The following is a 25,576-nucleotide window of genomic DNA, read 5'->3' as shown; positions in this document are numbered from 1 at the left end:
AAAGGCACAGATTGTCTCTGGTCCTAAGGGGAGTATGCAAGATAGGAAAGAAGGTCAGTTGTAGTCCCGGTACTTGACAGAAATTCACTAGAGACGGTCAGATGCAAATGTTCGTGCTTTTTAAAAATTTAAAATAGAAATTTCATCAAATTTCACAGAAAAGTAATATTTAAGGGATGCAAAAAACCCAGAAATTAAATGATGAACATGTCCATAGATTAGAAGGTCAGAAAGGACCATTGTGATCATTTAGTCTGACACCATGTATCCACAGGCCATAAAAGTACTTTAGTTACAATTGCTTATGCAAAGTATTGCATACTTTTCCATACTCATTTCAGTTTTGTCCTTGTCCCCATCATAGATCTATTTTGTTTAAAAAAATAAAAATCAAAGGTGATACAAGTATTAGAGCATCAGAATATTATGATATTTAAAAACAGAAGTTACATAACCTAGCTCTGAAGTAATCTGGAAGTCTCATTCATATCTGTTTCATTCCAATCTCCATGATTTAACAAATGCATTCTGGCAAATGCTAAATTATTACCTACAGTTTAAGGATGCTACCATTTTTTATTTATGATCCAATATGTAGCAATACAAATGCACTGGATACAAACTAGGAATTTTTAATAATATTTACTTACTTTGGTAATACCAGAATCTGCACGATAAAAATGCAGAAGAATATGAGACAAGCACATGTCACATAATACTTGAATGCTGGCAGTGTAGTTGTTCTGTACTACAAAATAAATTAGAAATTGTTAAAAGTACAGTTCCCAAAATAGATAAAATTGCCTACTAGCCTAAGCTGCATTTTAAACAGGCAGATATACATAAAAACCCTTTGGCAAAACTTAATTTATTTTTTCTTCAGTAATTATCCTCCCCACTCACAAAGCAGCATGAGATATTTGGAATCAGGCATTGTCATGCACAGCACTGAAGCTTTTGCTCTCTTTCCACATTTTAGAGAGTACTTCTATCAAACTGAAATGTCCATATATTGTATCTACCCAAAGAGCATGATTATAATTAAACATTCTAGGGGAGAGAAACTTTAATTTTTTAAATAATGTTCAATATTTCATTCTCTTTGTTCTTGGAAATGGACAAACTATTTTGACTCTGAATTTCCAAAACAATTATTTCCCGGAATAAGAACAACTCTGCCAAATTTCAGTCATAAAGAAAAGTAGTGGATGAGAAAGTTATGGGAAACTACAAATTAATTCAAATTCTTGTGCAACCTTAGCTAATGGTATAGGTGTTACAACACATCCCACTTTGTCTAGGAGTGACCCTATAGAAGGAACTAGCAATTACACCTATATTCAGATTGCCTAACACTTTCCATTAGAAAAGATTTTTGTGATATTTTTCTGACAGGTTCTCACAAGTCCATTGTTTGCAATAGGCCTTTGAAATTTGGCACAGTTATAGTCTGTTAGTGTAAATACTGTGATGTCATTAAATTATATGCATGCAATTCCACCCTTCTCTTTATAAATTCCTAGTTATACAGAAACATATTTAAAAATAAGAAATAAAATATTTATCACAGGAAATGCACTATTTGCTAGGTAGAAATAGAGATGTCTCAAATCTAAACCAATAAGGTACTCTAAAAATAAATGCTTTAAGTATTATAATTGTTCAGGGTCTAGGAATTCAGGGAAAATATAATTAAAGGAAAATAGATCAATGAGTAATTTCATAAGTGCTCAAAATGCAAACCTTATAAATGATAAGTGAATTAGTTGTGTGTTTTAACTGCAAGTACACCGCTATGCCTTTATACTAAAGGCCAAATTCTGCCCTGAAATACATGCACAGAACTCAAAATGCACGTCTATGGATGGAACGTAGCCCAAAATGTGAATTTTAGGACTTTTCCCTAAAAGAGTGCAAGGCACTCTTGCATTCTGTGGCACATTAAAAACAATTTCTATCAGATGGTTAAATGAACTTTAAGGCATATGTCTGAATATATTTGCAGTTGGTTTTGTTGTTGCAGCTGTTGAAGTGGTTTGTCATATTTTAATAGAACCACTGAACACTTAAGGCCTTGAGCTGTTGTTATAAACTCACAAGAAAATTCTGACCCACTTGCTAATTTGTTTTAATATTTCACACTTCTACAGGCTTGCAAGAAAATCATGTAATTAGCTTCTTGAATTAAATAAATTGTTTCATTACTTTGGTTTTCTTTCAGATCAAATAAGGCCCAATCTTTCTCTTACTGATGTCAATGACAAATCTCTCACTGACTTCAGTGGAAGCTAGGGTTGCCAACCTTTCCAGGATTGGCCTGGAGTCTCCAGGAATTAAAAGATTAATCTTTAATTAAAGATTATGTCATATAATTATATCTCCAACCAAATACATCCAACCAAAATTGGCAACCCTAGTGGAAGCTAGAGTGAGCCCATAGACAAAAGAAATTGGAGAAGGAAATTAAAAAGTTGAATATGAAAATAATTATTTGTCACATGGCAGCACTCAGCAGCCCATATAGTGATCAGGGCTTCAGTAAGCTCAGCAATGTGCAGATACTTAAAAAAAAGTCCCTACCCCAAAGAACTTGGACCCTGCAAAAGCTTACACATGTGCTGAACATTAAGCACGTAGTATTCCCATTAATGGGTCTACTGAAGCGGTTAAACACATGTATGAATGTTTGTAGGATTGGAGCCTAGCATATCATTTCCTCTCCTCCACTCAAACTGACTTGCACTTTTCCTCCTTCTCTCTCCTGCTCTTCCTCTCCCCATCCCACACGCAACTCATTCATTTTCATGTGAATGTGAAGAATGAGGGGGGAAAGAGAGATGACAGGAGAGAGAGGCAGAGAAAGGAGAAAGCAAAAGGGAGACAAGAGAAAATACAAGAAATAGAGTGATTTTGCTCATTCTCTCATCAGCAGGACTTATTACTTTCTCTCCTGAAGGAAGAGACTCATAGATTCCAAAGCCAGAAGGGACCACAGTGATCATCTAGTCTGAGAGAGATAGAGAATCCTCAACAACCCTTAGTAAATTGTTCCAATGGTTAATTACGCTCACTGTTAAAAATGTACACCTTATTTCCAGTATGAATTTGTCTCACTTCAGCTTCCAGCCATTGGACTGTGTTATACCTATCTCTGCTAGATTGAAGAACCCACTATCAAATATTTGCTCTTCCTGTAGGTACTTAAACACTGTAATCAAGTCTCCCTTTATCTTTCTCTTTGTTAAGCTAAATAGATTTTAGAGTTTACCACTATAAGGAAGGTTTTCTAAAGCTTTAATCATTCTTGTGGTTCCTTCTCTGAACCCTCTCCAATTTATCAATGTTCTTGAATTGTGGACACCAGGACTGGACGCAGTATTCCAGCAGCAGTTACATCAGAACCAAATACAGAGGTAAAACAACCTCTCTATTCCTACTCGAGATTCCTTGTTTGTGCATGAGGAGGAGCTTGAAGTGTGTTTCCCCCCAGCAAAAGGAGTACAGCAGCAGGACAGGCTGGGGGATAGAGGAATGAATCCCTTCTTCCTAAGGTTCTGAAGGTCAGAGGAAAGGAGAGCTCTAGAGGAGAAGCAGATATGATGGCAAGGGAAAAGTGTTCTGTGACCCCTTTCCTAGTTGTGCTGTGGGTGAGAAAGAGGCTTCTGTCTGCCTCCTACTTCAGGTCCCCTGCTGCATGGGAGAACTCTACCCAGGAACACTTCACGCTGCTGTTCACTATCATTCTTTTACATATACACATCAAGTTACAGCCTCCAATGTTGTAATTTAGCAAACAAAAAAGAAAATAGACACATTTACCATAATATTCTTAAAATGTTGTAAAATATGAGTACAATTTTGTAAAATGACTGTCCATTAAAAACACATAAAAATTGAAATTTGATAAAATATACATTCTTTATATTGAAAATGTCCTCATTTACCCACATAAGACCCATATTTTCTATTCTGTTTGGAAATCAGGTTTTCGCTTTTTTTATCATATTCTAGTTTAACAATAACACTTAAGAAAGAGAAATCAGATCCCCACCCATATCCACTCCCCAGCCTTACCACACCATATGCAGCACTTGGTGCTAATATTAGTCACTAACATGAACACTTTGTGTGGTGTGCATCCTGGCAGGTAAGATGTACTGAATTCTGAGGTCTCAATTCTCCCACATTAGCACCATTTGTAATTGAAACTATATAGGGACATCCAGAAATAGTTTATTTAAGTTTGGGGACTTTTATAGGCTGCATTATTTTGTTTCCTATGCCAATATAAACGTAAAAGAAGCTGGTGATAAGTTTTAGCATTTTAAAAAGTAAACATGTTAACTACCTAACAAATGTCATTTGTGACTTGCATATTTAAATTAAAATACAGAAATAATTAGTTCTGAGGTGAAAACAACTTACTTCTTTTTCCAGAGTTTTGTTATAGAAAAGTAGTGATATTCTTTGAATGTCTTCAGATTTAAGCCATTGCCTGAAAGAATAAAGAAACACACAAAACATTATAAAGGGCATCAAAACAGATTAGCCCTGTTTTTTCCATCATTGAAAAGCCGTAAACTAAGAAAAACAAGGTGGATGAGGTAATATCTTCTATTGCAGAAATTTCTGTTGGTGGGAGAGCTATGTTTTTGAGCTACAGAGCTCTTATTTAGGTCTAGTAGATACTCAGAGTGTCACAGCTAAAGACTAGGTGGAACAGATTATTTAGCATCAATAGATGACACATATTGTAAGACAGCATTCAAGGTATAAACAACGAGGAGTCCAGTGGCACCTTAAAGACTAACAGATTTATTTGGACATTAAGAATAAATGGACACAAACTGGACATCAGGAATAGTAACATACAAAAGCCAGTAGGAGAGGACTTCAATCTCCCTGGACATTCTATAACAGATTTAAAAGCCATACTTGTACAAAAAAACTTCAAAAACAGACTTCAAAGAGAAACTGCAGAACTAAAATTCATTTGCAAATTTAACACCATGAATTTGGGCTTGAATTATTACATGTACAATTATTGGGAGTGGACCACATCCACCCTGATCGAATTGGCCCTGTCAACACCGGTTCTCCACTTGTAAGGTAACTCCCTTCTCTTCAGGGGTCAGTATAATAACGTCTGCATCTATAATTTTCACTCCATGCATCTGAAGAAGTGGGTTTGTTACCCAAAAAAGCTTATGCCCAAATAAATCTGTGCCACTGGACTCCTCATTGTTTTTGGGGATACAGACTAACATGGCTACCCCGGATACTTGACATTCAAGGTAAAGTGGCCTCTGCAGTCATAGGCCAAAAATGGGGATTAGTGGGTGACAGATTGTTGTAATAAGTCATAAATCCAGTGTCTTTATTAAGACTATGATTTTTAGTGTCTAATTCAGTTATGAATTTAAGTTCTCACACTTGTCTTTTGAAAGTGTTGTGCAGGTTTCCTTTGAGAAGATGGACTGAGAGTTCAGATATGGAGTGATCATTTTGTGAAAAGTGTTCGCCAGCAGGCGATATGTGTTTTTGTCTTTCATCATTTTTCTGTGTGAGTTGATTGGGGGGCATAGTGATTGTCTGGTTTCACCCACATAGTTATTGAGGCATTTAGTGCACTGGATGAGATACATGTGTTAGGCATGTGTAGGATCAATGGATTTTGAAAGGTGTGTTGCTGGGAGTATTGATCATGGGTAGCTGTAGAGATATGTCTGCAGGTTTTGCATCTGTTGTTCAGGCAAGGTCTGGTGCCACTTCGAATTGGGGGTGTTCTGGTCTGTGGGAAGCTTGCTTCTGATGATGAGCTTGGCGAGGTTGGGGGGTTGTTTGAAAGTCAGAAAAGGGGATTTGGGAAAGATTTCTTTCAGGATGTGATCCCCAGGGAATATTGGTTGCAATTGTTTAGTATCAGAGGGGTAGCCATGTTAGTCTGGATCTGTAAAAGCAGCAAAGAGTCCTATGCACCTTATAGACTAACAGACGTATTGGAGCATGAGTTTTCGTGGGTGAATACCCACTTCATTTGTTTAGTGACACTTTGAGTACCTTTCCCAGACCTTAAGAAGAGCTCTGTGTAGCTTAAAAGCTTGTCTCTTTCACCTATAGGTGCTGGAACTACGGTTGCGGGGGGTGCACCCCCTGACTTGAAGAAGTTTTCATTATATACAGGTTTTACAGTTTGGTTTAATGGCTCTCAGCACCCCCACTATACAAATTGTTCCAGCACCCCTGCTTTCACCTACAGAAATTGCTTCAATAAAAGATGTTACCTCATCCACCTTGTCTCTCTGATATCCTGGGACCAACACAGCTACAAGACACTGCAAATAACAATGCAAAGTAAGATGTCAGTTTATGTACTTTGAAGAAAGTCAGTTATTGTGCTTTAGAATGGATAAAGTAAATCATATTCACTCAGGGGTGGCTCCAGGCTCCAGCACGCCAAGCGCGTGCTTGGGGTGGCATGCCGCGGGGGGCGCTCTGCCGGTCACCGGGAGGGCGGCAGGCAGCTCCGGTGGACCTCCCGCATGCGTGCCTGTGGAGGGTCCGCTGGTCCTGCGGCTTTGGTGGAGCATGCGCAGGCGTGCCTGCAGGAGGTCCACCGGAGCCGTGGGACCGGCGACCGGCAGAGCGCCCCCCGCGGCATGCCGCCGTGCTTGGGGCAGCGAAATTGCTAGAGCCGCCCCTGAATTCACTGCAACATATGATCATGTAGTTCCACCCTACCACTTGATTTCTATATCTAACACACACACAAAACTGATACTTTAATGAATGGGCTGTACGTGGATGGTTCATGAAAACATTCAAGAGGGAGAGTTCCATTACAAAGTGCTTTATGTAAATGGCTTTGCTGCTGGTTCTTCATTCTATCTTCTACAATAATGATTCATTCCACAGATGTTCATCCCTGGGACATGGGGCAGAACTTGAGGTGATTCTGTCCAACATAACGTACAGTGACTGGCATGTCACAACACACAACCATGCCATGTAATGAATGCTTTACACCATGTGCAAAGGTGAAAAAAGTCATTAAAAATGGAATGGGATGATTCTGTGTTTGAGATACATTCATCTAATGAATTTAAACCTCTTTCGCACAGACCTTTTATTAGTTATCAAAGCATCATTTCCTACTTACAGACCAAAATATGGAAAAATGTAAAAAGTTGCAGTGAGGTTGCACAATATGTTTTTGTAGCTATATGTAAAAGTAATGAACATTCTAGCTAATAGATTATTGAAGTAGCACCATTTCAAAATGAAGAGGTCTATCTCTGAAAGTCTACATTCAATTCAATGGGAGGTTTTTATTTATCAAAAAATATTAAGGCATAATTTAATTTTAACTCTTTCCAACTGGCTAGACTTAATGAGGACTAGTCGGCTAATCTGTAAATAAAAAAAATGTTAAAAGAGCCCAGTTCTGAGCATGTGCTCAGATTTGCAACACTTAAGTTTAGGCGCCCTGCTGCCCACTGGAATCCTCAGCACTGAGTTAGGCACCCAGGGTCTCTATATAAAGCACAAGGAGAGTTAGGTGCTTAAGAATGGGATTTGCAGAAGCCAGCATGCTGAGCAGGGAGCCACCTAAGCTATCCAGTAGGGAATGCTGAGGAGAGGGCTCTGGCAAAACTATTAATTTAATGGAGCCAGGATTTCACACATTAGCCCTTTTACTGACTATCTTTTGAGTCTTTAGTCAGTAACATTAATGTTACATAAACATACACTGTTGTATTTTAATTAAATATGCTGTTTGTAATGTGACTTGGGAACCTTCACGATGAAAAGCACTATATGGGTATTACACATTATTTATTATAGTATGAGAGCTGAGAGATTTAGGGTCAATCTACTTTCAACTGAAAACAATCTATGGAAGATGGAAGAAAAATCTTATTAAAACACTTCAGTGGGCAAAATATTCTTTTTTTTTTTAGTGCCACTCAGCTATTTGATTATAATGGGCCTAGTCCTCTTGGTCTCTGATTAATGGGTGTTAATTGAGAATTTGCAACATAAACAATTTTCCTAACATTACAGACCCGTTATAGATTTAGAAGAACATTTTAGTTACAAACATTACCCAGAGTGCATTGTCATCTTAAATGAAATTACAGGAAAGAACAAGGTGAAGTTAATTTTCATGGAAAGCAAAATAAAGCAACTTAATAACTAAAATTGTCCAATTACTACAGTTGGTAGGTAGAAGCATTTAGGAAAGGTAAATTCAGAGTAATGTGAGCAGGTAATGCCTTCATCATTACCTTTAAATATTGTTTCTCTGAAAGGTGACTCTGGAAAAACTGCACCTTCTTATTCAATCAATCTGTTCCTTGTGGGTATCTAGAGTCTCACATATATCCAGGGGTGAAAGTGGGCCAGTACGGCGTACCGGTAAGAAGCTGGTACCAGCCCGTACCCAGCCAATGTTAAAGCTCTGCTGCTGCGGCAGCGCTTTAACATTGCTGCCCCTTTTGCCCTACTGACAGGGTCGCCAGCAGGGCGGGCAAAGGGGGCAGCTGCCCTGGGGCTGGCGATTCAAAAGGGCCCAGGGCTCCTGGCCGCTGCTACCACGGCAGTGGCTGGAGCCCTGGTCCCTTTTAAATCGCCGCTGGAGCCCTGGGCTGCGCAGGCCAGGCAGTGTGGATGGGCTGGCTGGGGAAGGCTGACCCCCAGCCCTGCCCCTTCTACCTGAGGCCCTGCCCCTTCTGGGGGCACAGAGCCGGTCCCCGCACCGGTAAGGATTTAGTATTACTTTCACCCCTGCATACATCTGATGACATTAACAATAAAAATAAGTTTTTACTGCCACTTCTGTTAGTCCTACAAAGCCATTCCATCTAAGATGAAGCGAGTTGGAATCTCTTTCTTCACATGCATCAGCAACAGGCTTTTTTCCTTTTTTTTCTGGCCTACAGATTGCAAATGTTTCTTTTGGGTGGGGAGCTTGCTACTGCAATACATGTTTTGGTCACCTTAGTCAAAATGCTCAAAGGTAGTTGGGCACCTAATTACCTTACAGAATCTGGGCCTTTGCAATTACATTGATACGACCACAATGCATCCTACATGAGCATTCATCTTAAAATAATTCAGAAACTGAATCTGGGGTAGACGGTAGTAAAAGAACAGGACATTCACTGGCTGCTTGTAGGTTTTGGGTGAAGTTTAAGGTATTGATTTTGATCTATAAAGCCCCAAATACTTGAATTTGTGCCTCAGAGGGAGCTGGAGTCCCCTCAGTAGAAAAGAAGGATGGCAACATATTATTCAATTAGCTTTGGAATTCATTCCTCATGGTGGTCTGAAAAAGCCTGCACCTGATGCCATTCAGGGCATACTGCAAGGCCCATCTCTTTACCCAGCGTTTTGAGGAGGGAGAGGTATGATGAAGGCTGGTATTTGTGGCTATGGCAGAGTACTGACAGGGTATTTTTTTTTAATGTGATAGCTTCTCTGGTGGATTATTACCAGAGTGCGGGCCCTGATTGTCATTTCTTTTTTTGTCATTACATGTTTAAAGTATGCCAAAGTTCTTACTCTTTTACTTATAAATCAAACAAAAATAAATAAATCAACGGAACCATTAACCAACTTCCACTGGAACTTAGATTTTTTGGGGGGCTCCAGCTTCTGTGGTATCTGTGAAGCTGGCTGACCAGGTGCCAGCTCTTGCCAAGGCTTTAGGTCTCCGCTCAGTACTGACAAATTCATTGCTGGAAACCAGTCTGTTTCAGCTGTGTGTTCGTATGGTTAAGGTGGGTTTCAGACTTATAACAGTGTGTTTAGTGTTTCTTTAGTGATAATTTCTTTATCACATGCTATAAGATAATATTTAAGTTTTTGCTTTGTAACTGTAGAAATTGTTTTCTTGGAAACTGTGAACCTAGTCAGGGGAAGGATTGTCTCCTGCCCATCAGAAAGGCTATCAAAACTAAATGGGCCATTGTGGAACATCATAATACAAAGATTTTGTTAATTGCTCCTTACATTCATGAAAAGGCTATGTGAAAAATGGCTCATCCCATTAGCTTGAATTCTGAAAGAAGGAAATAAAAATAGCTGACAAGAATATTTTAAATCTTTTTTGCTGTTTGGACTCTCTCAGAGCTGGAGCTGTGAAACAGAAGCAGAGATCCCCAGGGTCAACCTGGGTTAGCAATAAAAGACATTCAAAGGTGACAGATTACTACAACTCTGTCACCTTTGAAAACCATAGACTGTATCTTATTTGTGTATATATGTTTGCCTTGTAAATAACTCTCTAATTTCTTTTCTTAGTTAATAAATCCTTAGTTTACTATAGGATTGGCTACAAGTGTTGGTTTTTTCATGTGAGATCTAAGGTACAAATTGACCTAAGGTAAGTCACTGGTCCTTTGGGACTGGGAATAACCTGCATACCTTGTGTGATCTTTGGTGTATAGCAACCACCTACACTAAGTCCAGCTTGCCCGGGTGACAAGATAGACTGGAATGCCCAAGGGGACTGACTCCAAGGTAAGACTTGTTATAGTGATTTAGGAGTTCATACTTGTTACTGGGTTGGTGAAATGTAATTATAGAACATACAACCAGCTTGGGGTCTCTGCCCTGATTCTTGACAGTCTTCCCTGAGGTTGCCACTCATGATCGTGACCCTCCTGACATCATGACAGTGTCTACGATTAAGGCTGTGAGTTTGTCCATGACTTCTGCACTGCGTCCCTCCTCCCCCAGCAGCAGCAGGAGTTTTGGTGTGGGAGGAGGCAGGGGGTTGGGGCATGGGATGAGGTGAAGTGGGCTCTGGGTGGTGCTTACGTCGGGGGTGGGCTCCTCGAAAGCGGCAACATCCCCCTCACTCAGCTCCTAGACGGAGGCGTGGCCAAGAAGCTCTGTGCGCTGCCTCTGCCTGCAGGCACCACCCCTGCAGCTCTCACAGGCTGCGATTCTTGGCCAGTGGGAGCTGGTGCTCAGATCAGAGGCAGTGCGTAGAGCTGCCTGGCCACACCTCTGCCTAGGAGCTGAGTGAGGGACATGTCGCCACTTCCGGGGAGGTGCGGAGACAGATAGGAAGCCTGCCAACCCTGCCAACCCTCCCTCCCCCCACAAGCACCTGTGGCATCCTTGGGCTGCCCCATGCAAGATTTAGGGGTATATAGTAGAAGTCATGGACAGGTCATGGGCCCTGAATTTTTGTTTACTGCCTGTGACCTGTCCATGACTTTTACTAAAAATACTTGTGACTAAAATGTAGCTTTATTATAGAATATTAGGGTTGGAAGGGACCTCAGGAGGTCATTTAGTCCAATCCCCTCCTCAAAGCAGGACAAATCCCCAGACAGATTTTTGACTCAGCTCCCTAAATAGCTACCTCAAGGACTGAACTTACAACTCTGGGTTTAGCAGGCCAATGCTTAAAGCACTGAGCTACCCCTCCCCCCCATAGCCTATAAGGGGCACATGAAACCATTTACACCTGTGTAAGCCAACACACAGCAGTAACTGAGGCCCAATCTGGCCTGCAGAAACTATTTTGGGTGAAGCAGCTAACACTATCTATAGTGAAAGTTGCCTGATAAGTCCCATTATAAAACCCTATCTGCTATAGTTTATAACTTTGCCAAACTAGGGATTAGGGGAAAATAAATTGTTTTGCCTTTGTTAACGAATTGATTGCAAGATTATTTTTTTTTAAAAAAGATTTTTGATTGCTTTGGAACTGGGACTTGAAATTTGGCACTGGTGTCACGAATGTGCCTTTTGCTGCTCCTGTACAAAATATGCTTACATTTGGCCAAGTCTGGCCTTTGAAAAATCTTATTTTCACATATGCTCAGTTCACATATGACCTGTTAAAGTTTGGCAGCAAAATTTTCTGAATATTCTGTCCATACTGAGCATGCTCTCACAATTCCTGCATGCCGACCAGGCTGTGCATATGCCATGCCTGCAGAGCAGAGTCACTGAGCATACTCCATTCAAGGATTGAACGGGATTTTCCCTACAATTGCTTCACCGAGCTGCTTTTGTGTCAGATATTGCAACCATGTGCAGTATTTGGGCACCATGTTGTATTAATGTATTTTATGTTTAAAGTATGAAAAGCTCAAAAAGTCATTAGATTGAGATGGGCCAGGCAGTATGAGCTGTAGAAATATGCATAGCTCTTTGTATCAATACAGGTGATGTGTATTTGTGTGTTCCTGGCTCGCTGTGGGTGGGGGTTGGTTGTGCAGAATCTGGAATCACTAGGGAGTGATTTCTGCAAAATGCTAAGGGTGGCTCTGTAGATTTCCAGCCTTTGAATCTGACCTCCTGCGAATAAGGGGAGGGACTGGTTGTATCTGTTTTCTGTAGGCTGAGGGACAAAGCCGGACTTTTGGTATAAAAAGCTGAGTTCAAACAGATTCAGGGTTTTCCTTTTGATTCAGCAAATGGATAGGACCTTCTGTCCAAGAAAATGCTCCAACTCTTGCTCAGCAGCTGGAAGGGATGTTGGCCTATCAGACTCCTCATGTGGAAGATGGGTGATTTCCCGTATGTTTGTTAGCAGTAAGTAGAAGCTTTTATTATCTTTCTATTATTTTCTCTGTTATTCCTCTGCCCTCAGAAAGCTGTTTGTTTTGGAAAAGCTGTGTGGTAACTTGTAACTGTTGGCACATTGTCGTCACAGAGAAAGCACAGCCCAGGTGCTGGCCTTTAGGCAGACTGGTTTGCTGGAGCTTTCATAATGTATGGCAACAGGGTGTTCTACTTTAAAAGCCCGATCAGGAGGGAGACACACCTGGGTTGCTGGCTCAAGAGAAGTGACAACTGGGAACCTGAAACCTCAAGAGGGTGCCCTTGCGGGACCAGAGAGAGGGAATACAGGTTCAGTTACCCTGAGACTGTCACCAGGCACCAGAACTCACAGCATGGCAATTGTCTCTCCTGTGTTCTCAATTTTCCTCGAGGGGAGGGAGTAAGTGGGGGTTGCAGGAGACAGACAGAGTGGGAGGGGGACAGTAGCCAGACAGTGGGGGAGCAGGGACGGGGGGAACAGGTAGGGAGGGGGACAAGAGCTGTGAGGCAAGTTGAATAGTACAGTAACTCCTCACTTAACGTCGTCCCAGATAACATTGTTTCGTTATGTCACTGATCTATTAGAGAATATACTCATTTAAATTTGTGCAATGTTTCCTTATAACGTTGTTTGGCCATGGGGGCTCAGAACCAATGTGGGCCAGCAGTCCCCCATCAGCTCCCTTTAACCCCCCCTCCTGCCTAATGGCAGCCCCACGGATCAGCAACTCTTTCCTCCCTCCCCATGCCTCCTGCTTGCAGCAATTAGCTGTTTCCTGGCATTCAAGAGACTGGAGGGGGGGGCAGGGGGAGGAGCGAGGATGCAGCACACTCGGGGGGGGGAGTGGGGGTGGGCCTAGGGCAGAGCCGGGGGTTTAAGCACCCCCCAGCACCTTGGAAAGAACAGCAAGAGGAGCAGAGAGACGATCCACCCTCTTTCACCCTCTGACTCCACCACCTCAACCAAGCTTCACAATCATCATCACTGAGTACAGTATTACATTGTTTAAAACTTATACTGTATATATGTATATGTATAGTCTTTTGTCTGGCCAAAAAAATTCCCGGGAACCTAACTCCCCCCACCCCCCTTTACATTAATTCTTATGGGAAAATTGGATTAGCTTAAAGTCACATTTTTCAAGAATGTAACTACAATGTTAAACGAGAAGTTACTGTACAGGAAAGGGAGGAGTCTGGGGAATAATTAGGGATGGAGAACTGGAGCAGAGGAAGAGAAGCTGGGGTAGGGTCAGAGAGAGAAGCAGATGTGGGTGGGGGGGAGGGAGGACAAGAGGTAAGGAAGATAGACACAAGCGTATGGTAAATGGGAGCAGAAATGTCTCTAATAACCTAAGTACACTACCTTCTAGAACCTAGAACTCAGACCAGGAGTTCTCAGGCTTTGCACTCTTCTGGTCCCAGCAAATAGCTCCAAAACTATCTGGCACAGTGAGTGTCTAAAGTCCCACCAATGCCTGATCTAATGTGCAGAATTTATGCCTCCGGCAGATTTCTTTGCTTCCCCAGAGAAAAATGACTTTCTGACGGGAAAGCAAAGGGAAGTCAGAAGAGTGGTTATGCACCCATCCCCAGTAGTATGTTTTGGATGCCCAGGGCAGCTGGCAGAGAGGTAAATCACTGTAGTGCAGGAAGTGGGACTGGGGAAGACCCAGGTGGTGGCTCCTACCCTGCGCTGGGTTCAGTTGCTAGTCCCAGCTGGGCTGGAGAGGATGGGACTTCCTCTTCCCCTGCACATCATCCAGGGCTGGGTCAGACCCACCCCCAGATTTCTCCCCCAGCTGCAGGAAACTCTGCAAACTATCCTCCCATGCTTTCTGCACCCATCACTCCTCAGCTGCAGGGAGAGGGATCCCTATACAGGGAGCTGCTCCCTCATCTGCCCAATCCCCATGTATCTAGTCCCCTTCAAACCCAGACCCTCCTGCCAAGCCTCATCCCACCAACACACACTCAGAATCTTCCCAATGAGCCTCACTCCCCCTGCACCTGGACCATCCTGAGAAGCCACCCGCACCCAGACCCTCACCCACCAAGCCCCAACAAGCTGCACCTGGATCCCCACCCCACTGAGCCCCACTCCTCCAGTATCTAGACCCCCCCACTAATCCCCCCACACCTAGAACCCCCTGCCAAGCTCTATCCCCCAGACTTCCCTGCTGAGCTCCAACCACCTTCACCTGGACCCCACTGCAGAGTCCCATTACTGTTGCATTCAGAACCCCACAACAAGCCCCTGTGCAACCAGATCCCCCTGCAACCAGAAACTCCACTGAGCTGCCTGCACCCAGACAGCCCCACACAGAACCCTCTCAACCCACACCTGAATCCCCCCCACACACACACTTGCATCCTGCCTGCCCACACTTGGTGCACCTGGCACAGAGGGGCAAGGCCCAGGAGTGTTTCAGGGGGGAGCGGGGTGGTCCTTGTGCTGTGTCAGGGTTGGGTGCAGCATCACTGCTGAGTCCGTGTCCCAGGGGGAAACTGCACAGTGATCTCCCACTTCTGTGCAGCCAGTGGCCTGTGTCCCAATGTCTGGCTGGAGCCTCCACATTTATTTGACAAATAAAATTTGCAGAGTTTTAAAATATTGTATGGAGAATTTTTAATTTTTTGGCGCAGAACGCCCTCAGGAGTAACATATACAGCCTACTACTGGTATCAGTTAATCTGATAACAGTGCAAATGGCAGAGGTTTGTGCTGTGTATTTAAAAGTTTAGACCCTGCTGATTACCTATGCTAGTGGTCAATCAGGTTCCACATGATGATTTTTTTTCTTCAGATTTTTTTTTAAAATAGGAAATTATATTAAAAAAACTTACATAAAAAAACATTATTAAAGTTGCAAAGCCAAGCACTCGAAAGTTAGGAAATTCCAGAATTAAGGTTGTCCATCAGTGAAGAGGTGGTAATTCAACTTCCCCCCCTTCTTATTCAATGTGTGGCCCCAGGCCTTCTGAATACAAAATTATTCATTACCTCATAGAAGCTTTCATCAACATTTCTGAGTGCTTCATGGTTAAGTGGCCAATTGTGAACATTTTGGTTTAAGTGACTTGCCCAGAATCATACAGAAACTCTACAGGAGAGAACCCAGTTCTCCATGGCAACATTCAATTTCTTTAACCATAAGGCTACCCTTTCTCTTCCTGAAATCACTACCTCACTCACTACACACTATCTTCTGTAATATATGAGTGGGACTACAGAATTGTCAGGGCATATTTTATCAAAAATGATAGAGCAGTCAAAGTAAATTTAGTAGAAGTTATGATCTATGATTTTTTATAAAAAATGCCCTGACAAGTGGGGGAGCACCAAACACTTGTTGCAGGATCCTCCCCACCCCCCAGCACCACAATCCTAATCCTGCTTAGTGAAGAGGATGGGTTTGGGGGGCTGGAGAGCAAGCCCACCCTGTATTCACTCCGGCTTTCTGTGTCCCTTGGGGAAGAGTGTGGTGGTTGAGAGCAAGCCCACCGTGCACTCACCCTGGGCACAAGCAATGGCAGGTCATGACTAGGAGGCAGCTGGGCCAAATTTGAATGAGTGTGGCTGCGATCCTGTGTGCCACGTTGCAATGTCTAGAGAGGGGAGCTGGGCCTGGCACTGTGGGACACAGGAGCTGCCGTTTTGGGGTAGGCTCTTGCTCTCCAACACACTCCCCCAGGGCATCACCTCTGCAGTGGGCTGCTGACCCACCTAGAGCCTTCCTGGAGGAAGTCATAGACAGAGAAGTTGCAGAGAAATCATGGTACCCATGGCTTTTTCTGCACCATGACAAACCTGTAGCCCTCCATATGAGGAAGGGGTCCTACAAACAACAGTCTCATTCAAGACACAGTCCTAATTCATCCTGAGAGCAGTCAATCCTGTGCATTGGGGTCCTACTGTAAAAATATGTGAACATGTAATTATTACTGTGTTAATGCATATGCACAGTCAGCCATATTTTTGACATTTCTTAGTTTTGAGCACTTGACTTTTCAATTTTATTGTTGGCTACATGTAGTTGTAGGATGTAGCTTTTATTAATAGTGATGTATGAGAAGGAAAGAACTCAGTTTAAATCTTTGATCATAGGTTAAGACTGCAGGATTGGCAAGTTTTTACATGTAAATTAAGAACATTTGTTATGGAAATCATTGATAAATAACACATAATTGAACCACACAATACCATTTTGCAGTGTCACTTTTTAGAGCCCATGTACTTTAAAACATACTAAAGCTGTATGGATTGTGTCTTGTAACCCATTCTTAGACTAACATAGTGAAAACAAACCTATCTGTCTATCTGAGGACTTGCTTCCAATCATTTTGTTATTTGTGTGTGACATGACTGTCAACATACACTTCCACTGAGAACTTACTCAACATTGTTTTCTTAAAACTACAGACAGCCTGATGGGATTGTTACACGTGAAAATTAAATGTGGTCCTTGAGTTTCTAGCAATTAGGTGCAGTATAGAACTTATTCAACTGAGCAAATATTGGATACCTGCAGTGGAGAATACAATTCATAACTACTAACCACAATTTTTGCAAATTCATCCCCCTATTTCACCCTGAAGTGATAGTTAATATTTAAAGGAGCCTGTACCCTTCAGTCAGAGAAGTATTGACCTTGCTCTTATCTGTTCACTAACAGGATCTGATATCATCAATAAGTGTCACCTCCAGTTCCTCCAAGAACATATACTCAATGTGTGCCTCTCTGCTTCTGAGAACAATTTATGTGTACAGACTAGCTATGTTATGCTCTAATGAATCAATGGACCAACTGAAACAATAATTATCAAAGGTGGCACAAGAGGCACTTCTAGTTCTGTGGAGCTGCTTCTGTCACTCTGAGTTCAGTGTCAGAAAGTCCTGGTTATTATTTCTTCATCTCACTTACTCGTCTACTGTGACAGATGATTGTACTGAGCCAGAGCAAGTAGACTGGAATACAGCTACAGGAGCATAATGCTTTATTCTCTTTTTCCATGTTTATCCCCATCTATTTTTACCCCTGATCATTAATTATTTCTATTTTCACTCCTTACTACTAAGTTTCTTTGTTTTTTCTCCTTACCTCGCCTCTGTCTTTTCAATTACTATTTTAAGGTGCACTTATCTATGAAATCAGAAAATAAAAGAATAAACCCAAATATTTCACTAGCAGTCCCATCAATTTAGGATATAACTACACTTAATTTCCCAGTTATATATAAGGCTTTGTACCAGTTCTTAGGAGGATGTGGAGAGGTGTCGTAGACATGGGGACTTAGGGCCAAATCGTGGATTCCTGTAGAAGGCCTAAAGAATCAAGTTTTGAGCAGAGGAACTTCAAGGGGCAAATGGAATCTTCCCCCAATGTAAGAATCACAAGTGCAGCAGCTATTAGAGCAAGGCCCTTGAAAAAGTTGCTGCACAGTGCTGTTCCTTAGCCTGCAGGGAGCGTAATGTCTCTCTGAGTGGCCTATTCTACTTTCTGATATGGAATGGTAGATACGCCACTGCTTTTTGGGTTTTGTGCATCTATGCAAGGAGAGGCAGCAGACTCTACCATCAGTTGTAGAAGAATGTGAATGTTAAAGGGAGGAGATGTAAATATACTTTTGAGCATTGATTCCATCAATGGCTTGAATCATCCTCTCATTCAATTCCTCTTCAAATCTTTTCTTCTGTGATTTTGTTCTGCAATGAAAAAAGATGAGATATTATCATTGGATCTTGATTGGAAAACTGGGTTATAGTCACCAAAATGAAATTCAACAAAGACAAATGAAAGGTGCTACAGTTAGGGAAGTAAAACTAAATGTACACATACAAAATGGGACAGCAGCACTGCTAAAAGGATCTGGGAGTTGTGATGGATCACAACCTCAACGTGAGTCAGCAATGTGATGCTATTGCAAAAAAAATGTTGCATTAACAGAGGCACAGCATGCAAGTCACAGGAGGTGATAATACCACTCTACTCAGCGCTGGTTAGGCCTCAGCTGGAGTACTGCATCCAGTTTTGGTCATTGATGTTTAGAAAGGATGTAGAGAAACTGGAAAGAATGTAGAGGTGAGCAACAAAGACAATCAGAGGGATGGAATGCAAGCCATATGAGCAAAGGCTGAAGGAACTGGGTATGTTTAGTTTGGAAAAGAGGAGATTAAGTAGCTGTCTTCAGGCTACTATAAAAAAGATAGAGAAAAGTTGTTCTCTTTTGCAACAGAGAGTAGGACAAGAGGCAGTGGGTTCAAACTACAGCATAGCAGATTTAGATTAAATTTCAGGAAAACTTCCTGTCAGAAGAGTAGGACAATGGAACAGACTGTCTCGTGAGGCCATGGAAGTTTCCTCACTAGAGGTTTTTAAAAGGAGGCTGGATAGCCACCTCTCTTGGATAGTTTAGACACAACAAATCTTATATCTTGGCTGGGGTTTAGACTAGATGACCCTTGCAGTCCCTTCTAACCCTATGATTCTATGACAATCCATTTCCCAAAGAACATACTATCTAAAAGCAAAATATAAGGTTGTGCTTTAAAAATAAAACAAAACACACTTGCAGAAAATTAGAGTTGAGGAAATTTCTATTAAAGGAAAGTGCTCACCTTGGTAATGTAATGAATTTATAAAAAATAATTTCATATTCTCAGCTCCTTAAAAATATCCATATTTGCTGCAGCTATTTTTGCTAATATTTGTCTGCATTGTGTGACTAGGTAAGAACATGCCATTCACATTCATAGGAACACTTTGTATGGCCTGAATAGAGGAGTTAGATCTTTCCAGTAGCAGGTTTGGAAATAATTGTTATCAAAACTTTATTTTCAAATATATTTCAGGTTTCTCGTCATATAGTCTGTAAAATGACTATAATGAACAAAAAGATTCATTTTATTTTAAGTTAGCTGGGCATGGAATGGACATAATATCTGCATGGATGGGACTCTCTTCTGTTACACCAGGCTTCACTTGTTGCTCACTTCAGAAGTTGTGCTCTCCTAAAACCTGGAGTACCTCAAATATCTCCAGATTTTCTCTCCATCCTTTCAAGATTAATATCCAAAATTTAAGATATAGGTAGTACCTCAGATTTGAACTACCTGAACTCCTAGAGTTTATGATAACTCACAGATTTGAATTTTGGCAAGGTTAACTCAAGCCCTTCCTCCTTCTGAGCCATGACTTTTGGATTAGTTCTTAATAACTGAGGATCTGCAGCAGGGGCAACCTATGGCACATGTGCCGATTTTCAGTGGCACTCACACTGCCCAGGTCCTGGCCACCAGTCCGGGGGGGGGGCTCTGCATTTTAATTTAATTTTAAATGGAGCTTCTTAAACATTTTAAAAACCTTATTTACTTTACATACAACATTAGTTTAGTTATATATTTATAGACTTATAGAAAGAGACCTTCTAAAAACGTTAAAATGTATGACTGGCACATGAAACCTTAAATCAGAGTGAATAAATGAAGACTCGGCACACCACTTCTGAAAGGTTGCCGACCCCTGATCTACAGGATGGTTCAATAGATAAGATAGCGTAGGTTTGTAAAGTATTTTCTATAGAACCCTATTACTTTTCTACTGAATGCAACTGATTTCAAGACTATTGAAATGTATCACTGATTTCATGACTATTAGGTATGTGTCAAGTGTCTATCACCTATCTCTTACAAGTAGTCCAGGATAACAACAGACACTTGTCCAATCTTATCAAACTAAGAAGATGGGATTTCAAAAGAGCCGAGCACTCACCTAACTGTTCCCTTTGACCTCAGTGGCTGGGTGATCAGCTCTTTTAAAAATCACTACTTATTCAAGTGCCTCAATATGGATATAGGAGCCTGATTTTAGGTTCCTATTTGTGAAAATCTTGGCCATAAGCTATATTATATTTTCAGGCCAAGTTATACAATCATCATTTTTTGAACCTTTGGAGTCTATTTTAGAGTACAATTAAAGAATAAGAAGACAAAAGTATTTCCAGTATTTGAAAGAATTTCATTCTTTGAAAATATCACAATAAAATGGTTCACTCTTTCACTACAGTGCTGACATACATGATTTTCACATGCTGTGCAAATTGAAACAGAACTAATCTACTCTAGCCTTAAAGCCAGGATGTGTTTGTCAGGTCTTGTAGGATTAGCCAAAGGTTGGTCTTCCTATGGGATCCAGAACTGCTGTTGAATAGAACTACCTGGCTTCCTGTCAACCTTTGGATAGTGTACGATATATATGCAGGGCAGGGACTTTGGAAGAGAATAAAGAGAGACCACAGATAGGATGAATTACCACCTTAGGCAAAGGGAATGAAAATGTTAGTTTTCAATGGAATGGTTCTTTTAAACCAATTTATGATACTTGTGATATCACTTATATCAATGAAGAAAATATGTTATTTACAGTTTAGCTTTCTCAGGCTCTTAAAAAGATGAAATCCAGCTCTAATTTTCTTGCAATACCATGCTAATTTTATTTAAAAAAACCCAGCCATAATCCTTTCTTTTTTTAAACTTTTTCAGTTCACCTACATCCATTTCTTCTCGTTCTTTCCTACTAATGGACAGTTCAGCCATGAAAAATGACAAGTTGAACTTTATCATGTGAATCTGTAAGAATTTGTCTGGCAGTAACACAGAATATGACACAAACCAGCACTTGAACCACAATAATATTTTCTGAAACTACTTTATGGGGAAATAACACTCAAAAAACTAATTGTCAATTGAAAAAAACCCTTACCAGAAGCCCCACTAGGGGACAATGAGGCAGCTTCACTTTCAAATGATCTACGCTGTACTGTAATGCAACTTTCTATAGGGTTAATGCTGTTTGATGGCAGATGTGCATCCATAATTAATAAGTACCACTTTAAAATATATCTAGTTTTACATCCAATCTCTTTGTTGGAAGGACTTGCTCTAAAAATCATATTTTGGAAAAAAAATGGCTCTTAGTGGTAAAAGTGCTGTATCTATTGTACTTTATGTGAATAAATTTGTACATACCTTTCTCTGCAGCGCTGGAAATGATACTGACCCATTGGCACATCCTAAAAAAAAACAACCAAAAAAACCCTGTATCAATTGTAGAACATTCTGAAAATATTCCTCATGTTGAAAATATTTGTTAGACTATAGTGATGCAAAATTTGTCAAAAAGAAAACTCTGCAAATACATGAGTGCTAATCTGTTACCAGATCAATATATGAAGTTTTCAAACGGGTGTTAATAAATAGAAGCCTTTTCACATAATACGTTTCAATGAAGCAGAAAAAGGGAATGATTTAGAAAATATGTCAAGTATCAGAGGGGTAGCCGTGTTAGTCTGGATCTGTAAAAGCAGCAAAGAGTCTTGTGGCACCTTATAGACTAACAGACATGTTGGAGCATGAGCTTTCATGGGTGAATACCCACTTCGTCGGATGCATTTAGTGGAAATTTCCAGGGGCAGGTATATATATGCAAGCAAGAAGCAGGCTAGAGATAACGAGGTTAGTTCAATCAGTGAGGATGAGGCCCTCTTCTAGCAGTTGAGGTGTGAAAACCAAGGGAGGAGAAATTGCTTTTGTAGTTGGCTAGCCATTCACAGTCTTTGTTTAATCCTGAGCTGATGGTGTCAAATTTGCAGATGAACCGAAGCTCAGCAGTTTCTCTTTGAAGTCTGGTCCTGACGTTTTTTTGCTGCAGGATGGCTACCTTTAGATCTGCTATTGTGTGTCCAGGGAGATTGAAGTGTTATCCTACAGGTTTTTGTATATTGCCATTCCTAATATCTGGCAACAAGCTTCAATATAAATATTAAATTAAATATTAAATTATTAATATGATTTGGTTGGAACCAAAAAGCTTTTTCCCTAGTTTTACTACTTTGGAACCTAATCATTATCCCACTGAAATCAATGCCAAAATTCCCATTGCTTCCAATGGGATCTAGGGTTATTCAGTGCGTTTGAAAATTAAGTACCTGATTAGGTCCCCAAATATAGTGTGACGGACTCAGGCCAGAAGGATGTAAGAGGGTAGTGGAAAGCAGGTATATCAGCCTCAGAATGAGCAGGTCCCTGTTCCCTGGATAGCCAAACAAGGGCTACTCCAGGCCAATCAAGACACCTGACGCCAATTTAACCAGTTAAGATCTTTAGGTAAATGCTGGCACCTGACCTCAATTAACTGAGAAAGAGTCAGTTAAGGCTGATAGGCTAATGGAGACAGCTGGAACCAATTACGGTCCCACTTATACTGCGTTAAAAGCTCTCCTTTCCAGTTCTCTCGAGAGGAGCTCAGGTGAAAGGAGCTGGAGGAGAGGAAGCATTACTGAACCCTAAGGTAAGGGTGAAGCTTGGAAAAGGGGACCACGGGGAAGTGGCCCAGGGAATCAAAGCAGCATCAGTGAAGGAGGGAAGCCGATCACAGCTGCTACCATTAGGGTCCCTGGGCTGGAACCCGGAGTAGAGGGCGGGCCCGGGTTCCCCCCTTTCCCTCCCCCCCCGCATGATCTACAGAGATCCCTTTGAAAGGGGAAACAGACTTTGGTGCAGGCAGGACACCAAACGGTACTATGGAGCTCTAAGGAGCAACAGAGACTGTGGGTATTCCACCTTCCCACCTCCCATACCGGCCTGTGATGAAAATAGCTCAATAAGTTGTAACCTCTGCCACCATACTGGGAGAGGGAGGTCATCTTGAGGACCGTAGTGAGCTTCTGAGGCCACTGTATCCACCAGGAAGTGCGGGACCCACCAGAACAGGCTCGGAGCTTTGTCACAATAGAGTCTGACCATTATTTTAAAATGAAGATGATTACTGACAGCAATCATTATTTTGTGACTAAATAATAGTTTCATGCTTTTTATGGTTAACATGTTGCATTCAGGGCTGGCTCCCATGCACCAGCGAAGGAAGCAGGTGCCTGGGGCGGCCAATAAAAAGGGGCATCACTCCGTCCGTTATTGGGGCAGCACGTCTGGGTCTTCAGTGGCAATTTGGCAGTGGGTCCTTCCCTCCCTCTCTTCCTCTTCGGCAGCACTTCGGCAGTAGCTCAATCATTTTTTTTTTTTTCTTCACCGCTTGGGGCGGCAAAAACGCTGGAGCCAGCCCTGGTTGCATTCATTTTATATTTTTGCTTTGATGTACTTACTGATCAAAATCTTGAGTTAATGAGAAGTTACATGGTTCAACTCTGCATTCTTGGTGCAAGGAATATGGGATTGAATTCAAATGTTGAGTACAACCAGAATTTCCTTTTTTTTTTTTTTGCTTTTTCAGTAGCAGATGATAGTGATGTGCAGTAATAACAGAGACATTGGGACTGAGTGATCAGAAAAAAATCTCTTATCTAATAAAGTGCAGAATTTAATGGTGTGCTATAGCACTCTTGACCCAAATCCTCATCTATGGTTGAGGAGCCCACAATGAAGCTTGGAAAGGCAGGTACTGCTTGTGTACTCCAGGATAACTTAGAGCAGTTGAAGAGCACAGGAAAGCCCTGGCCATGCTGCCTTTTCCCCAACTACTGCAGTGACAGAGTATACCTCTCAGAGAATCTCTCTATACTGGTGTTCTCCTGGGGCTGTCTAGCACTGGCCTTTAATCCAGACACTGCCTGCACGGTGGTGCAAAGTAACCACATTATACCCCGGGGTTGAGTCCATAGGCCTAGAAGGCCCAAGTTTGCTCTCCAATGTGCACACACAATTCCTGTAGATTTCAGTGGGATTTCAGACTTGCACTGATAACAGAATTTGGCCCTTTAGAATCTGATCCAAAGCCCATTAAGTCAATGGAAAGACTCTCATTGACTTCAGTGGGCACTGGATCTGGCCTTTAAAACTGGATCTCAAAAGAGAAACAAAATAGAGAGACACATGTTTTTGTTTAACAGGAAATAATTGTTTTTTGCACTCTTCTTATACCCATGTCTGTCCCAGCATATTAGAGAGACAAAATGGGTAGGTAATATATTTTATCGGACCACCTTACCTGAAGAACAGGTCCATGTAAGTTCAAAATCTTGTCTTTTTCACTAACAGAAGTTGGTCCAATAAAAGATTTTACCTCATCCCACCTTGTATCAGGAAATAATAGAACATTTAATACCAAGGAGTTAATTTTTCTTTCAAAATAGCTACACAGTTTGAAATGACATAAATAGGCCCATACTGTGGTACTAATCTTGCCATTTTCAGTGGTCATGCTGTCCCTGTGGTGTAAGTGCGCAAATGGCTTGGCTGCACCCCAAGATTCCAGGTACCGGGTCATGCGGACAGAGGCTCTCATTTTAGCTCCATCTAAGGTATGCCGGGGTCTGAAGTGGTGCTGAGGACTTCGCCTTTCTCCCTGAGGGGGAAAAAAATGAATATTTATAGATGATTTAAATCCTGTTGTAAACCACACGAGTGCACTCACACACACGCAAACATATGTGTGCACTCTCATGCTTTATTATGGTACTATATATCCACACATTTAACTATAACTGAGAGGTGCTGAGAGCATGCAATTCCCAGTGGCTCCAATGGGAGTTGCAGAGTTCATTTCTTCTCAGGATCTCGCCATTACTGTATATATCAAACAGAAGGTTTCTTTTCCAATCCAGATAAATATTTGTATAGTACTTCTTGGCAACACTATCGTTGTTGTCAAAATTGTCAAAATAATTGTTCTCTGAGTAACATTTTGTGTACAAGTGTGTAATAAAAGAGTATAATTTTCTTTTTAAACATAGAACTATGGTTGACAGCATAATGCATGTACTACTAACCTTGGGATTGATTACAAAGAAGGTTTTAACATTATGCTCCTTCAGATATGGGTCCCTTACATCTCCATCCCCTTCTTCCACTTTGTATGCTCCATTCAGATGTGCCAAGGTGACTGAAGTAATGTGAACACGGCTGAAATTATGTTTGTTAAATAAGTTATTATGGAACTTTAGAAATATTAATTTATAGCATTATTTTTAACTGAAAACAACAAACATTTCAACA

At 41.3% G+C, this 25,576-nt stretch overlaps 1 protein-coding gene across 1 annotated transcript in view; it reads right to left on the bottom strand.

Moving 5' to 3' along the window:
• ADCY2 (adenylate cyclase 2) overlaps window positions 1-25,576 on the bottom strand; it is a 416,016-nt gene that overhangs the window by 89,351 nt on the left and 301,089 nt on the right. Inside the window, exons 9-14 of the mRNA XM_039523887.1 lie at window positions 25,351-25,483; window positions 24,750-24,926; window positions 21,596-21,639; window positions 18,194-18,274; window positions 4,426-4,495; window positions 651-748 (exon numbers count right to left, since the gene is read on the bottom strand). Of these exons, the coding sequence (XP_039379821.1) occupies window positions 651-748; window positions 4,426-4,495; window positions 18,194-18,274; window positions 21,596-21,639; window positions 24,750-24,926; window positions 25,351-25,483 (603 nt within the window). The remainder of the gene's footprint in view (window positions 1-650; window positions 749-4,425; window positions 4,496-18,193; window positions 18,275-21,595; window positions 21,640-24,749; window positions 24,927-25,350; window positions 25,484-25,576) is intronic.

This window comes from Mauremys reevesii, linkage group 2, assembly GCF_016161935.1.
Source record: "Mauremys reevesii isolate NIE-2019 linkage group 2, ASM1616193v1, whole genome shotgun sequence".
NCBI lineage: Eukaryota > Metazoa > Chordata > Testudines > Geoemydidae > Mauremys > Mauremys reevesii.
Note: the sequence above shows the minus strand (reverse complement) of the source record. Positions and strands in the feature narration are given on the sequence as shown.